The sequence below is a fragment of the Heptranchias perlo genome, chromosome 18 (assembly GCF_035084215.1).
Source record: "Heptranchias perlo isolate sHepPer1 chromosome 18, sHepPer1.hap1, whole genome shotgun sequence".
Lineage (NCBI taxonomy): Eukaryota > Metazoa > Chordata > Chondrichthyes > Hexanchiformes > Hexanchidae > Heptranchias > Heptranchias perlo.
Genome location: NC_090342.1, coordinates 10,858,815 through 10,876,694, shown reverse-complemented (window position 1 = coordinate 10,876,694; position 17,880 = coordinate 10,858,815). Strand labels below are relative to the sequence as shown.

The 17,880-nt window shown below is 43.2% G+C and overlaps 1 protein-coding gene across 6 annotated transcripts in view; it reads left to right on the top strand.

Annotated features, from left to right (window-relative positions):
• mon2 (MON2 homolog, regulator of endosome-to-Golgi trafficking) overlaps positions 1 to 17,880 on the top strand; it is a 135,276-nt gene continuing 117,396 nt past the window's right edge. For 4 of the 6 annotated variants that reach the window (XM_067999377.1, XM_067999375.1, XM_067999376.1 and 1 more), the window contains exon 1: positions 1 to 227. In XM_067999377.1, the coding sequence (XP_067855478.1) occupies positions 111 to 227 (117 nt within the window). In that variant the 5' untranslated portion in view covers positions 1 to 110. Of the gene's footprint in view, positions 228 to 15,334; positions 15,421 to 17,880 lie in introns of those variants that run through there. The other 2 variants (XM_067999378.1, XM_067999379.1) reach the window with 2 other exon arrangements.

The following is a 17,880-nucleotide window of genomic DNA, read 5'->3' as shown; positions in this document are numbered from 1 at the left end:
TGTGGGTGTGGCGACGGGCGGCTCGGACTGCGAGTCGAGGCCTCGGCTCCCCTTGTTTACGGTGCCGGGAGCGGAGCGAGAGGCTCCCGGTCAATAAATACCGGTCCAAAATGAGGAAGATGTCCACCTCGTCGCCCGAAGCCGTGAAGAAGCTGCTGGAAAACATGCAGAGCGACCTGAGGAGCCTGTCCCTGGAGTGCAGGAAAAAATTCCCCCCCGTCAAAGAGGTGAGATTGGGGCAAGGGGCCTGGGCCTGGGGCAAGGGGGCCTGGGGCAAGGGGGCCTGGGGCAAGGGGGCCTGGGGAAGAGAGGGGGTGGCAAGAGGCCTGGGACAGGGGCTGGGGAAGGGAGGGGGTTGCTGGGGCAAGGGGCTGGGGCAGAGGGGCCTGGGATAGGGGCAGAGAGAGGGGGCAAGGGGCCTGGTGCAGGGCAAGGGGCGGGGGATCTGGTGCAGTGTGGGGGGTGGGCAAGAGGCTTGGGTCAAGGGGCGTGGGGGCAGGGGGGGGGTGGTGATGGTGTCTGGGGCAAGGGGCCTGGGGGCAGGGGGCACCTGAGAGAGAGAGAGACACCCCGCAGTAGCTGCAGGGAGAGCGGGAGGGAGTCCCCCCCCCCCCCCCTCCATGTATAAACTGCAGAGGGAGGGGGAGAGAGACCCCCCCCCCCCCATGTATAAACTGCAGAGGGAGGGGGAGAGAGACCCCCCCCCCCATGTATAAACTGCAGAGGGAGGGGGAGAGAGACCCCCCCCCCCATGTATAAACTGCAGAGGGAGGGGGAGAGAGACCCCCCCCCCCATGTATAAACTGCAGAGGGAGGGGGAGGGAGACCCCCCCCCCATGTATAAACTGCAGAGGGAGGGGGAGAGAGACCCCCCCCATGTATAAACTGCAGAGGGAGGGGGAGAGAGACCCCCCCCCCCATGTATAAACTGCAGAGGGAGGGGGAGAGAGACCCCCCCCCATGTATAAACTGCAGAGGGAGGGGGAGAGAGACCCCCCCCCATGTATAAACTGCAGAGGGAGGGGGAGAGAGACCCCCCCCATGTATAAACTGCAGAGGGAGGGGGAGAGAGACCCCCCCCCCATGTATAAACTGCAGAGGGAGGGGGAGAGAGACCCCCCCCCCATGTATAAACTGCAGAGGGAGGGGGAGAGAGACCCCCCCCCCCATGTATAAACTGCAGAGGGAGGGGGAGAGAGACCCCCCCCCCATGTATAAACTGCAGAGGGAGGGGGAGAGAGACCCCCCCCCCCCCCATGTATAAACTGCAGAGGGAGGGGGAGAGAGACCCCCCCCCCATGTATAAACTGCAGAGGGAGGGGGAGAGAGACCCCCCCCCCATGTATAAACTGCAGAGGGAGGGGGAGAGAGACCCCCCCCCCCCCCCCATGTATAAACTGCAGAGGGAGGGGGAGAGAGACCCCCCCCCCCCCCATGTATAAACTGCAGAGGGAGGGGGAGAGAGCCCCCCCCCCCTGTATAAACTGCAGAGGGAGGGGGAGAGAGCCCCCCCCCCCTGTATAAACTGCAGAGGGAGGGGGGAGAGAGACCCCCCCCCCTGTATAAACTGCAGAGGGAGGGGGAGAGAGACCCCCCCCCTGTATAAACTGCAGAGGGAGGGGGAGAGAGACCCTCCCCCCTGTATAAACTGCAGAGGGAGGGGGAGAGAGACCCTCCCCCCTGTATAAACTGCAGAGGGAGGGGGAGAGAGACCCTCCCCCCTGTATAAACTGCAGAGGGAGGGGGAGAGAGACCCCCCCCCCCCCTGTATAAACTGCAGAGGGAGGGGGAGAGAGACCCCCCCATGTATAAACTGCAGAGGGAGGGGGAGAGAGACCCCCCCCCCCCCCCTGCACAAACTGCAGAGATGGGGAGAGACCCCCCCCCCCTGCACAAACTAGCATAAGAGAGTCTGGTATGAGAGAGAGACACTGGTACAATACACCCCGAGCTCCTACACAGACTAATGAGGGGAGAGCCCCCGGACGAGAGTAACTACACCCCACAGATGAAAGAGACCCCTCATTCCTTCTGAGTTGTGCAGAGCAGGTTAAAAGATTAAAAACAGGTGATGAATTCGATTCTTGCCACGGTTGTAAATTGCTGCTTTCAGTGTTTGTGAATATGTTTTGAGTTGTAAAGTGTCCATTGCCTCTGCACTTTCTGAGCTCCCTTACAGAAGAGTTTAGCTACATTTTCAGTAGAAGTTGATTTTCTCGACAATTTAATTCTACAACGTGCCAGGTATTTATGTGTCAGTGATTGTACAGGTAGCTTTTGAATGGTGAACTGGTGTATCCGGTTGCACCCCACGTTGACTGTATAAATAGGTTGGGTGATTGACTATAGTGTAAGTGGTTCAGAGAATAAAATAACTAATCGGACGGCACGTGAAATGGCATACGTCCATTTGATCTGAATGCAGAGATCTATTATATTGATGACACTGAACAGTGGCAGAAGTACTGACACTTAGTTGATTAGTTGTGTTTGTATTCTTGGGGGGAAAAAAATTACACAATCCAAACCAGCTGGGGTTCCCTTGCTTTAATTGAGTTCAGTGTCACAGTAATTTGATAGCACACTAAGAAAGCTCCGGAACAGAATATTCAATGAATCTTTTCCATTATTGATAGAATGTGCAAGTGCTGTTATTAAAATATCAAAGTTTATGAGGGTCTGGAAAGCTGCACAACACACATCAGGACTTGCGTGGGCAATTTGTAAAATATCAGTCAGTTAAGAGTTGGTGCGATCATTGTCACCATTGGAATGGTGCTACTCGTTGATATTGTTTTGTTAGCTAATGCTCTTGAGAAGCACCTTGGGATGGTTTACTACATTAAAGACACTATATAAGTGTAAGTTGTTGATAGGCAAGCAGAGTCTCTGAGAGGCATTGCAGCTTGTACCTTAGTTAGTGTAGTAGTGTACATTTCATTGACAGTATTTGGATCATCAAATAACGTGTTCAAAATGACTGACCTGTTTGACACATTACAACGTGAGTTCGACATTTCCCTACAACAGTGACTACACTTGGGGGGGTGAAAAAGTGCATCATTGGCTGTAATGCACTTCGGGACTTCCTGAGGTCGTGAAAGGCGCTATATAAATGCATGTTCGTTCTTTTTTCTGGTAGCCTGGTAGAGACAAACTATAGTGCCTTCCCGTTGATGTGGAGACGTGGTTTGTGATCGGTTTTGGTTCGCCTTCGTGCAGTGGCTCCCCTGAGAAAGTTGAGTTTTACCATTCTTGGTTGAATCCATGAGGGGGAGGGGTCACCTGCTGCTCACTTTGTAACTTGAGTGAGGTTTACTGTGGGCTGCAGCATTTTATTTTAACTAAAGAAGGATGTTGTTAAGCGAGAGAAAGTTGCATCATCGTGCAAAGTAGAATTGCAGAAAAATATTTTGTCTCCATTGTCTGTTTATAATTGTGAAAATGTTAATCTGCATAGAAAATGTACTGTAATGTGATTCTGGGGGTCTGAATAAAATGATGTACATCTGACCATACTCGCTCAGACATTGCACTCCATAGCACCTTTTTAAAAACTAACTTTTGAGATATATTTTGATCTTTTAAAAATATTTAACAAGTGAATTAATTTTATTTCCTAAAGTAAACCAGGTAACTTTTAATATCATCCCCGCCGATATTTATCCCTCCAACCGCCATCACTAACTCAGATTAACTGATCATTAATTAACTCATTGCTGTTTGTGGGATCGTGCTGTGCGCAATTTGGCTGCCACCTTTCCGACATTACAACAGTGACTACAATTCAAAAAGTAGATAATTGGCTGTAAAGCGCATAGGGGGCACCTTGGAATTGTGAAAGGCGTTATATAAATGCACGTTAGTTCTTTCCTTATTTCAAAAGCGCACTGTAATAAGGAGTGCTATGTATAAACAATACCCTGGACAAGGCCAGAGGCACTTGAAAGTGATGGAATAACCCAGTGTCAGTGTGTTGGTAGAGATTTCCTGCATTCCCCAAAGAAGTGAGGGAACACTTGCTCCCCGCCCCCACTACTGACCATTTTTTTTTCAGGAAGGGGATTGATCTTTTGGCTGCATATTTGTGAGTAAGGCTGTTGAAGTGGTTTCCTGAACTGCCAGGAAATTATCTGTGGCCAGCACAAAATCTGGAGCAAGACTTGTTTGACACAGGCCCAAAAGCTGAATGGCCATCTGTGGGTTCAAAAGGAAACTGGAGGTGAGCACCAACTTGTCATTGACTCTCACCAGGATGATACCCATCACTTCACTCAGAGCAGTTGATCAAGACCCAAGGAGATCCAACATTCTCATAGATCTCTTTTGAGATCGAGAAATTGTCTTTAGGACCTGACCTGCTAAATCCCTCTTGAAACGTAATCTTTATACTCGGCATAAAGCCAGAACCATTCAACCACTTGTGATAGCAACAGCAGAGCTGGAAGCCTGAGCCCTGTGTCCATACTGTCCCATGCTGCCCAGAGGTAGAATCTGCTGAGTTCTCAACCCAGCTTATACACCAACTATAGTATCATTCCATTATACACCAGCTATAGTATCATTCCATTATACACCAGCTATAGTATCATTCCATTATACACCAGCTATAGTATCATTCCATTATACACCAGCTATAGTATCATTCCATTATACACCAGCTATAGTATCATTCCCTTATACGCCAGCTATAGTATCATTCCATTATACGCCAGCTATAGTATCATTCCATTATACGCCAGCTATAGTATCATTCCCTTATACGCCAGCTATAGTATCATTCCCTTATACGCCAGCTATAGTATCATTCCCTTATACGCCAGCTATAGTATCGTTCCATTATACGCCAGCTATAGTATCGTTCCCTTATACGCCAGCTATAGTATCTTTCCCTTATACGCCAGCTATAGTATCGTTCCATTATACGCCAGCTATAGTATCGTTCCATTATACGCCAGCTATAGTATCGTTCCCTTATACGCCAGCTATAGTATCTTTCCCTTATACGCCAGCTATAGTATCGTTCCCTTATACGCCAGCTATAGTATCATTCCCTTATACGCCAGCTATAGTATCATTCCCTTATACGCCAGCTATAGTATCATTCCCTTATACGCCAGCTATAGTATCGTTCCATTATACGCCAGCTATAGTATCGTTCCATTATACGCCAGCTATAGTATCGTTCCATTATCCGCCAGCTATAGTATCGTTCCATTATCCGCCAGCTATAGTATCGTTCCATTATCCGCCAGCTATAGTATCGTTCCATTATCCGCCAGCTATAGTATCGTTCCATTATCCGCCAGCTATAGTATCGTTCCATTATCCGCCAGCTATAGTATCGTTCCATTATCCGCCAGCTATAGTATCGTTCCATTATCCGCCAGCTATAGTATCGTTCCATTATCCGCCAGCTATAGTATCGTTCCATTATCCGCCAGCTATAGTATCGTTCCATTATCCGCCAGCTATAGTATCGTTCCATTATCCGCCAGCTATAGTATCGTTCCATTATCCGCCAGCTATAGTATCGTTCCATTATCCGCCAGCTATAGTATCGTTCCATTATCCGCCAGCTATAGTATCGTTCCATTATCCGCCAGCTATAGTATCGTTCCATTATCCGCCAGCTATAGTATCGTTCCATTATCCGCCAGCTATAGTATCGTTCCATTATCCGCCAGCTATAGTATCGTTCCATTATCCGCCAGCTATAGTATCGTTCCATTATCCGCCAGCTATAGTATCGTTCCATTATCCGCCAGCTATAGTATCGTTCCATTATCCGCCAACTATAGATCCTTAGATACCGGAGTGGTGCCAGAGGACTGGAGAATTGCAAATGTTATACCCTTGTTCAAAAGACGGTGTAAGGATAAACCCAGCAACTATAGGCCAGTCAGTTTAACCTAGGTGGTGGGTAAACTTTTAGAAACGATAATCCGGGACAGAATTAGCAGTCACTTGGACAGGTGTGGAATGATTAGGAAAAGCAGCATGGATTTGTTAAAGGCAAATCGTGTTTAACTAACTTGATAGTGTTTTTTGATGAGGTAACAGAGAGGGTCAATGAGGACAGTGCAGTTGATGTGGTGTATATGGACTTTCAAAAGGCGTTTGATAAAGTGCCACATAATAGGCTTGTCATCAAGATTGAAGCCCATGGAATAAAAGGGGCAGTAGCAGCATGGATACAGAATTGGCCAAGTAACAGGAAACAGAGTAGTGGAGAACGGCTCTTTTTTGGATTGGAGGGAGGTGTACATTGGTGTTCCTCGGGGGACGGTACTAGGACCACTGCTTGTCTTGATATATATTAATGACTTGGACTTGGGAGAACAGCGCACAATTTCCAACTTTGCAGATGACACAAAACTTGCGAGTGTAGTGAACAGTGAGAAGGATAGTGTTAGACTTCAAGAAGGCATAGACAGGCTGGGCGGACACGTGGTGGATGAAATTTAATGCAGAAAAATGCCAAGTGATACCTTTCGGTAGGAAGAATGAGGAGAAACAATATAAACTAAAGGGCACAATTCTAAAAGGGGTACAGGAACAGAGAGATCTGGGGGGTATATGTACACAAATCGTTGAAGGTTGGCAGAGCAGGTTGAGAAAGCAGTTAAAAAAGCATATGGGATCCTAGGATTTATAAATAGAGGCATAGAGTACAAAAACAAGGAAGTCATGATGAACCTTTATAAAACACTGGTTCGGCCACAACTATAGTGTTGTGTCCAATTCTGGGCACCGCACTTTAGGAAAGGTGTGAAGGCCTTGGAGAAGGTGCAGAAGAGATTTACTAGAATGATTCCAGGGATGAGGGACTTTAGTTATGTGGATGGACTGGAGAAGCTGGGGTTGTTCTCCTTGGAACAAAGAAGGTTGAGAGGAGATTTGATGGAAGTATTCAAAATCATGAAGGGTCTAGACAGAATAGATAGAGAGAAACTGTTCCCATTGGCGGAAGGGTCAAGAACCAGAGGACATAGATTTACGGTGATAGACAAAAGAATCAAAGGTAACATGAGGAAAAACTTTTTCACACAGCGAGTGGTTAGGATCTGGAATGCACTGCCAGAGGGGGTAGTAGAGGCAAATTCAATCATGGCTTTCAAAAGGGATCCGGATAAGAATTTGAAAGGAAAAAATTTGCAGGGCTACAGGGAAAGGGTGGGGGAGTGCGATTAGCTGGATTGCTCTTGCAGAGAGCCGGCACGGACTCGATGGGTTGAATGACCTCCTTCCATGCTATAACTAGTCTATGATTTTATTGTATCATTTCATTATACACCAGCTATAGTATCATTTCATCGCTTTTGAGTAAATTCTAATGCCATGCTGCCCACTTTCCTCCAGAAGTAATAAAGATACTTAAACCCACAGATCCGATTTTAGGAACATAGGAACAAGATTAGTCCATTCAGCCCCTCGAGTCTGTTCTGCCATTCAATTAGATCAAGGCTGATCTGTATCTTAACTCCATCTACCTGCCTTGGTTCCATAACCCTCAATACCCTTGCCTAACAAAAATCTCTCAATCTCAGATTTGACATTTTCAATTGACCCCCCATCCTCAACAGCTTTCTGGGGGAAGAGAGTTCCAGATTTCCAAATATCCTTTGTGTGATGAAGTGCTTCCTGACATCACCGCTGAACAGCCTAGCTCTAATTTTAAGGTTATGCCCCTTGTTCTGGATTCTCGCACCAGAGGAAATAGTTTCTCTCTACCTACTCTATCAAATTCTTTGATCATCTTAAACACCTCAATCAGGTCATCCCTTAATCTTCTATATTCAAAGAATACAAGCCTAGTCTATACAACCTATCATAATTTAACCCTTTTAGCCCAGGTGTCATTCTGGTGAATCTGCGTTGCATCCCTTCTAAGGCCAATATATCCTTCCTGAGGTGTGGTGCCCAGAACTGAATGCGGTTCTCCAGATGGGGTCTAACCAGAGCTCTGAACAGCTGTAACATAACTTCCAGCCCTCTTGAGATAAAGGCCAAAATTCCATTGGCTTTTCACATATTTTGTACCTGTCCTCCACCTTTTGCTCTCTGCATCTCCAGATTCTCTCTGAACTGAGATTCAGGAGATCGCAGCCATCCATCTACTAAACATGGGCTCCTCAGCCCATGATGCCATCAAGGCAAAAAGCAACATTACTTAATCCCCAGTCCCCAGGTAAATTGAGCAATCCTGGGATTGTCAAAATCATTCCTCGGACTTTCAGCAGCCATGGTTGTTTGAAGAGTAAATTCTGGCGATTGCATTTGGCGCTGTGTCCCTCAGATTTAAAGAATTAAAGATATATTGGCACCAAAAGCTGGAGTGTGGGTTCAAATGACTGGTCTTGGTACTGATGATGACATTGATTAAGTTAATACCAGCATTATTAATGCAAGAATGACTTGAGGAATAGACTCCTCAATCTATCTATAGACTCAACAATCGAAGTTGATGGACAGTCAAGCTCCAGAAGGAGGAGTCAAGCTACAGACTTAAAGGAGGCTTCTCTCCAGTCGCAGTGAAAGGGATGATTGTGGCCATCTTGCTGATTTTGAGCCCTTGCAGGGTTAGTAGAGGTTGAATGTGGTGTCGAGAATGACTTGCTTGCCCTGACAAAGACTGTAATTCTTTTTTAACCGATGTCTTGGCAGACAGTGCACGGTTAATCTAAACACAGGCCAGCAAAGCACCTGGCAGGAATGCCCTGGGGAGGAAGCTACATTTCTCAAACTGCAGCCATGCCAGTCTGCTACATTAGAAAGGATCAGACTGGAAAAAGACAGGAGGTCTTTCAATGTAGAATTTTTTGTTTACATTCAAGTCTATTTGATGGGTGAATGTGTAAACCTTTTTTTATTTTAGCATTGAAAAGTTCCAAGTTCTTTTTGTAGCTTTTTATTTTAACAGCCAAACCTCAACGGTGATTATTTTTTCCTACAGTAATTTGTCAAGTCAAACATTGTGAATTTTTAATTAATTTTTCAAGTTATGGTATTTTTAAAGAAATGGAATTATCTGGCTTCCCCAGTGACCTGTATTATTCAGTGTGTAACTTACTATTCAGGCCAGGAAGACCTAAGTCTGGTCCCCAATCTGTTGTTAGCCGATTTCAGCACTACAATTGGTCTCCATGCCCCTTGGGCTCAGGAAAAGAAAATCAGCCAGTGTTACTGCTTCTTACAGGTTTGTAACACTTGGGTGAGGATTGGATTAGGCTTGGATTTGATGCTTCCCGTAATTAATTTGCCAATGCCCATCGCCTCAGCTGTCAATGGTGAAGGGCAATTTGGATGAGGTATTGGTGGGGAACCAGAGCCTGAGGAGTTGTGCCTCCAGCACCTGGCTTTGCTTTCAAAAGAGGAAGGGAAAAGATTTGGTGGTGGGGGGGGGGGGGGAGGGGAAAGAGTCCATTAGAAACCTATGGTTACAACAACTTTTAAATAATTTCCAGGGGTTTAACAAATACCAAAATTTGAATTGAATGCCACTAATCCTGGATCATGTTGACATGGCAGCAGAATCAAACAAACTGCTGAACAGTTGCTTGGTATGAGTATTTATTTGGGGGCAAGGGCCTGACTAGACTTGCGAAAGTCACTTGGGATTTTTGAAAAGTCTTAAAAATACATACACGGGACTAAACCCAATAGTTTTTATGCGCTGAACTTGATGTGAATTAAAACAGCTCATCTCGCTCTTCAAATTCTACACTGCCCTTTGGGCTACTTTAAACTGACAGCTTTAAAGGATAACATATAGGAAGAGGGTCAGTGTTGGGCTCCTCTTTGTAACAGGCTTGCCTCTGAAGGATGTAATTAAATAAATGTGTACGTTTTCCCTCAGATGTAGTTGAACAGTGTGTACTGTTTCTGGTTTTAGTGCTTGCTTTAGCCACTATTTGTTTGCACCAAAATCCTGTTTTTTTGCCAGTGTTTTCCATTTCTATTTCTTTCAAGTAAAAGTGGGATTGGAGCAAAATTGGTTAAAACTGCAGCTGGGTTACTGACAGTGTTTTTGCTTTGAGTGATTCAGGGTTGCACCGAAGGGAGAAATTAGCTTCAGACTTTGCCAGAGAGCAGGGACAACCAGGATCTATAAGTGGCTTACAAAGTTTTTCCTTGTGAAAAATTTGGGCCTGTTGTCATTTCGAAGAAAGAGCTGGTGTAAACGGTGGGCACTATTAGGATATTTTACAAGTTTAATCAGTGTTATGGTCCACCATTTGGTCATGAGAGGGGGGTAGTTATTAGGCTTAACTGGAAACCCTGATTGTATATTTTGCTTTGCTGCTGCAGAGTGTGTAACCCAGCAGACACCATTATAGAGCTGTTCCAGTATAATTGCTTTTTGACACAACTCCTGCAGTTAATCACCTGGTAACTTTGTTTGACCTTGATCCAAAGTGATCCCAAACCACTGCTGTAACAGCGCCTAGGTTCCGTTATTGGACTGTTGGTATAGTTCGTGCAATAATTCTAGGAATCTAAATCTACAAAGCAGTAATGTGCAGAGTGAAAGCAGCAATGATGGCTGAAACTTGTCCATTGCCCAGTTACTTCTGAGCAATTTTCCTCTCATCGATGTTCTGTTTACTTGTTAAATGTTTAAGAAGTGCAGCAGTGAAGTAAAGATGGAAGATGTTGTGATGACTGAATGTATTGCTCTGTTCGACTGCTTATCATAAATGATCATTCACCATGTACTAAAGAAGAAAACCGTAATACATTGAATCCAGTATTATGAATTATTCAGATATTACATTCTTGGTCAATTTCCTGCACAGTTCAGCAGACATCCAGTAATGTGACCTCAATGCTGCAGATTAGATTCTCTTTAATATTTACGCATTAGCAAATAACTCAGTATCTCATCAAAAAGGCTGCACTAGACCCCAACGGTAGTGTCGGTGCAAAACAAAACCACTCTGCACAACTCTGTAGTGTAAATGCAGCTGAATAACTATGTGCACTTACATGTTAATCCACAAATCTCAGAAGCAGCTCTGATACAAATATGATTTTTACCAGTAAAAGTCAAAACAATACGAAGGAAAATAAAGTAAGCAGAAGGGAATTAAAGCAGTGAAACAATTGCACAGCTAAACAAACAACTAAAAAGCACAGGTTTATTTTTGCACCTCTCCACCTCTTGTGGAAAAGTGTGCCGACTCGGGCAGCTCTCTCTCAACTATGCTGTGATTAAGATCTCTAGCTAGAGAGAACATAGGCCCATATCCTGCCACTCTTGTGACACACCCAGTGTGCCTTGTCAAAAGTGCTGCTCTTTAAATCTCTTTTACAGTATGCAGATTCAGTAAGAGTAATAAATGGAGAAGCGCACTATTAAAGCAGGAGATTTTCTGTATTTTATTTCATTCTTTTTGGTAATCTGTACTTCGCTTCAAAGTTCAGAAGATAACCCGTGGCATACTGAGTGCCCTTATAAAGGGCTACATTTTCTATTGTACCATCAATGTGACAAAATGTCAATTTCTGCTGTTTAGTAGTTGGTGAAACGCGTAGAATCTTTAAAGTTTTGAAATTCACAGTGTTTGTGGATTAATTTAAATCGGTGTGGTCTCTAAGTTTGATGTTGTAAACCTGTTGGTTACTGATTTTTTTTAAACACAAATTCCAGTGCCAATAATGGGTAATTAGTGCATGAGCTAGCATTCTGAATGAGTTGGTAACAGTCCAAAGATTCACTGAGCGGTTGCTATGACTGGTTTTATGATGCTTCTGGCTGAAGTTTTTTTTTGTCAGTTATGCAGTTATTAACAGTGAAACCGTACAAGAACTATAATTAGTGTTAATTTTAAACCAGATTATAATCTGTCCGGGAGTCTTGTTTTCCAATAAAGCAATGAATGATTTTGTTTTGTCAAAATCATCCAATCAGTTAACACTATTTCAAGCCCACGTATCATAAACATAACTTTTTTTTAAAGCTATTGGTGTCTGCATGTTGCAGTTGGTTAGCACTCTGTCGTTTCACATATGGGATCTAGGTTTGAATCCATCCTGAATTGATGAAAAGTCTTCTGACCTGGCTCTTGGGGTCCTTTGTGAAATGTGTTTGGACAGTCTCAACCAAGTTCTTATTGGTTGTTGGCATGAAACTGCCCAAAATTTGGCCCAAGTTGGAAATGAGACAAGGGTGCAGTCGGAGGGAAAGGCACATTGTTGTGGCAGACCCTTGCGGAATTCTCTATTCCTCATCTATCCTGAATTGGCTCCCAGTCCGACAAGCCTCAATTTAAACATTTTCGTCCTTATTTTCAAATCCTTCCATGGCCTCCCCCCTTCCCTATCTCTGTAACCTCCTCCAGCCCTACAACCCTCCGAGATCTCTCCACTCCTCTAATCTTGCCTCTCGCGCCTCCCCGATTTCTGTCGTTCCACCATCGGCTGCCACGTCTTCAGCTGCTTGGGCCCTAAGCCCTGGAATTCCCTCCCTAAACTTCTCCACCTCTCTATCTATCTCTTCCTTTAAGACACTCCTTAAAACCTACCTCTTTCACCTGTCCTAATATCTCCTTATGTGGCTCGATGTCAAATTTTGTTTGATAATGCTCCTGTGAAGAGGCTTGGGATGCTTTTCTACATTAGAGGTGCTATATAAATGTAAGTTGTTGTTCCTGACCTGGGAGTGCTTGACAGTAACATTGGATGAGAAAAGTGTTCTGTTCCTCAGTACTGGCAACCCCTGCAATGATAAATAAAGAAATTAAGTCTTCCTCTATGTGACTGGTCAGATTGACAGAAGTAAGGAAAAATATGCCTTCATAGTCTTTTACTTTCCTCCAAGTATTTTAATTGTCAAATTGAGCAATTAAAGATGTTTCATAGAGTATGATGTCCTTCTATCCACCCAAAAGTCTTTGGATTTGATATTAAGCAAATACTATAAGTGTATTTATTATGGAAAAAAACCTCGATGTAAATTAAGGTACTACATGCTGGGAGTTTAAAAAAAATTGTCAAAGTAAATTTGATTGAGCTGTTTCTTCAGGTCCTTGCCCTATCTGTGTTTGATTTGTGCAGACATTCCTCCAACCAGTGGGCGAGGCTGCAACACTGATGAGAAACATTGGGAAAATGAACACAAGCGAATGTCAGCATTGTTGCACAGTAGCCAAAAAAAAAAGTATTGCAAAAATGAAACAGTTTTATGGGCATTTGCGGATGGGGAGTAAACGTAGACAACAGGGTTTCACCATCACCAGCCTTTTTGAAAAATCAAGGCATTAGGAAGAATTATTAACTTCAGTCAGTCAGAGAGATTTCAGCACAGTGAGGCCACTTGGCCCACTGTGCCTGTGATACCCTTACATTGCTCTCTTTTTAGATAAAAACAAGATAAGCAGAATACCTCATTGAGGGAGCTGGTATGGAGTGCACATATGCAGTTACAGTATTTTTAAGTTGCAGTTAATGAGGGTGCTGTCCTTCTGAATGGGATATTAAACAGAGACCTACTGTGGACACCAAATATCCCATTGCATTTTTCATTGAAGAGCAGAGTGTTTTCTTGGACCAACATTCCTTCCTTAGCCATCAGTATGAAAGCAGATCAACTAGTTAATTAAATAACAAAGAAAAAATTACAAATCCTGGAAATTTGAAATAAAAACAGAAAATGCCAGAAACACTCAGCAGATCAGGCAGCATCTGTGCTGGGAACGGACAATTTGATGTTTCAGGCGTGGGCCCTTCATCAGAAGTTCTGATGAAAGGTCTGCACCCGAAATATCAACTTGTTGGTTCTCTCCACAGATGCTACCTGACCTGCTCAGTGTTTCCAGCATTTTCTTTTTTTGTTTCTACTGGCTAATTTGATTGATGTTGGTATGTCTTGATGTGCGCAAAATGGCTACAGCTTTTGCCTATATAACAGTAGTTGCTGTACAACAACAACAATGTCCCAAGGCTCTTCACAGGAGCGCTATCAGACAAAATTTGACACCGTGCCACATAAGATATTAGGACAGGTGATCAAAAGCTTGGTCAAAGAGGTAGGTTTTAAGGAGCGTCTCAAAGGAGAAGAGAGAGGAATTCATTGTGTGTGAAGCACTTTGAGATGTTTGACTATAAGGACTACATGTTGTTTAAATGCAAGTTTTTCTTTTATGGCTTCCAGTAGCTGGGAAATTTGTAGGCCCAGCGAGTCCAAAATCGCTTTGCTGGCCTGTACTAACAGGCTAAGCCACTTGACCTGCCAGTGGCCAGAAAACATGGCCTCTTGCGTCCCAGGCAAATCCAATTCGTTTACGTTGCCATCGGGGCTGGTGACGTCATTGGAAACCAACTCTTTGGCACTGACACAGCCTTCAGAGGCAGGAAGACCACCTCATTTACTTTACCTTGGTACTGCATTCAGCTTGAAAGGGGTAAAATAAATGCACTACTAAAGCAAAAAAGAAACAAGTATTTGTTTTTGCTTGACCTCTTTTTGTATCCAAGCTCTTGCCAAGCATGCAGAAAAAACATTAAGCTGTATCATTTGACTCCATTGATGGCTTTAATTGGTAGGCACTGGGGCCATGTTTTCCCAATGCATGTTTTGGTTCTTCTCCCACATCAGCCAATTTATTCTTGGAGTTTAACCTCCATGTGTAAATACAGAGGTGCTGTGATCGGATATTGCTGCAGCTGTTGGCAGCACCACCTTAGTCTCCAAATGTAAATACCATGAGCGACTTGCCATCGGAGGTAGAGGTGCCCAAAATAACATGGACACTGGGAAGCTGAGATTGAAGTGCTCCTGCCCACTCCTGTACAGGCAGCAACCAGTTCTGGTGTTGCTGGCCGTAATAACCACCTTCAGCTATTGGTGCAAGTACTTTATCCAAAGAAATAGATGCAAACACCCAACTTTAGATTAACTATGTAAATAGTGATTTCTATAGCAGCACGATTGGGCGTCTTCATTGGAAGACAGCATCAAGAACCTTTTTTCCAATATAACTAGGCTAACTGGCTGTTCTGTGCAGTTACCAATAAGTGTCTGATCTAACCTACAAGGGAAGTTTATCCAGAGATCAAACTAGGTCCAGAAGCTATGAAAAACTTTTGAGTTGCATTTTACTGCATTACTTTGCAAAGTCAATCTTTTTCTGGGCACGCACAGAGTACGTTAATGAAACTGTTCATGTGCCTCGACATAGTCCTTGGAGGGAGTAGTAATTAATGGCACTCGAGTGCGGGAGGGAAATCATTTATGGGACTGTAATCCCAGTTGCATTGTTGACCTCATAAATACAGTTATGCATTGGTATAAATTAGCCAAATTTTGCGAAAGTAAAGGATTAACTGCCCTGTTAAAGGCAACTGTCTAATAATGGTTTTCCAAGCTAGCGCACTGGTGTGAGAGAAGCACAGTTGTATGGTTGGAAAGAGAAGGTGGCAAGTATCTGTATTTTTTTTTAGCTGATTAGTGTTGGAATGATTGTCCAGTGGGCTATCAAAATCTTTAACGTATACCCATGCAATATAGTGACCCTGCTATCCGTTCCTTGGATCTGATGACATATCATGTATCATTTCCAAATCAATTTGAGGTTTTAAATTGTTTCATAGACTATTGAGCGTGGAATCTGGATTTTACTTTTCTGGTGTGACTCACCTAAGGATGGTAACATTGCAAGTTCCATTGGCTAATGTAGAAATGTGCAGCAAAGACTGACCTTTTGCATCATCTGATATTATCCATATTTTGCATCTTATATAAAGTCAAATTGAAGGATCAGCAGGTATGCTTTTTGCAGTTGCCTGGCGCTGGTGCACTGCTGTTTTGTATTGAAGTTATTCAGTGTTTTGTATTGAAGTTATTCAGTGTATCAGTAAAATTCAGTTTGTAATGTGCATGAACTTAATTTTTGGAATATTTGCACCGTATGTTGCAGTAATCAATATCTAAAATATATTGAGTTTCAAGAAATTAACTCATATTTTGCCAATCATGTGTGAGATTATAGCTTTTTGTCTCATTACCTAGCTACTGAAAGAAATTGCAATACAATACTTGCATTTATATATCATCTAAAAGCACTTCAAACAAATTACTTTCTGAACTGCATTGATTGTTATGTAGTAAACACAGCAGCCATTCTGTTCCAGCAAAGTCTGTCAAATAATCATGAGATAGTTGAACAATCTATTTTTAGATGGCGTTGGTTGAGGAAAGACAGGACTTTGGGAGAATTCTTAACATCGCCATGGGATCTTAAATCTCTAGAACAGGCAGTTCGGACCTCTGTTTAATGTCATATACACAGGGTGACATCTCAGTCAATTCAGTATTCCCTTGCCATTGCACTGAAGTGTCAGCCTGGGTGATGCACTTAAGCCTTGGTATGGGACCCAAGCCCACAACCTTCTGACCTAGAGGTTGGTGTATTACCAACCGAGCCAAGCCGACAATTGAGTACTCTGGTCAGCAGCTACTTTTGATAGTGCTTTTGAGATGACAATCTTGCTGTTGCTGCTATCATTCTGTAAAGATATTAGTTGTGTGATAGGATTTGTAATGTATAGACCTATAGTTGGTGTCAGCTGATGAACTGCCTCAGGGTAGCTGATAGTACAGCACAGAGGGTTCCTTTACCCTAGAACCAGAAATTCTGAACAGTGATGATGAAATTACAGTCTCTGCAGAACAGTCTAATTTCAATGAAGCATTTAAGCAGTAGTTTAAAAGCAAGTTGTGTAGGATTTGATTGTGCGAATCTGACATAATCATACCATTTGACCAAATGCAGTTACAGTACCAGAATAACCTTTTCATAATTTTAATTAACCATACTACTGAGAATATTTTTGCATTCTATCTGTTCGTTCTTTATCCTCCTTCCGTGAAACGCATGAATGGCATGGCGGAAGAAAGGTGTACCTACACTATCCACACTGGAATGGGGAAAGTGAATGGCACTTCCAGATGATTTTTTTCCTTGTCCCTCCAAATCTTGCTGTTTCTCCCAATAACATGAAGACCAATGCTCTATTAATGTTCACCAGTTATAGATTAGAGTAAGTAGATTACATTTTCAGGAATTATAGTATCTCTTTAGGCTAGTAGCTGCTTAGCCAGTTTTGAAAGCATTTTATGTTGTGGCTTAAGTAGAAGAAGTGATTGTCTAAAATCCAGCATCTCGTGGCTTCATTGGGGATATGTCATTAATTTTTGTCTGTTATATTGGTTGTTCTTTAGATTAGCTGCACGTTCTTATATGGAATAATTTGAAAACATGGGTAGTCCACTAAGTTATCTGTTTTTAAATGAATCTTTTGAACTTATTTGTGGAAAGAGAATGAATGTCTTGAGTGCATTCTGTAAAACTGCAAAGATACTAGACGAATGAATGGCTGTGGTCTAAATCCACCGAAGCTGGATTGTGACTAACTCTTCCTTTTCTCATGCCAGCATAAGGACATTCTTTGAACTCAACTTCAAAACTTTGTAAAAGATCAAGTATCTGTGACACTCTTTGCATTAAGCCAAGCCTTGTCATTGGTTATACCAAGAAGAGATTTCTAGATGTAATTAAGTTATCTCTGACTTCAGGTTTCTTCACTGAGGCAAATATGAGAACCATGCAGCTATAGGAGTTGGTGTTTCCTTGTTCCCTTCTAGTCATCCAGCTCATGTGAGGAACTTGCTGTATGTATAAACCCACATTCTTCTTTTCCATAGTGGAGCATGTTGAAATGTCACCGACACTCCGTATTACGATGACGAACAACCCAAAGATAAACAACATAGGTGGGTGGGATTATCTAATGGACACATTGGTAGGGGATGACTTAAGCTGCAAATGCTATAAACTAATTTTCCTGTAAACGATCTATCATTTTTACAAGAAATTC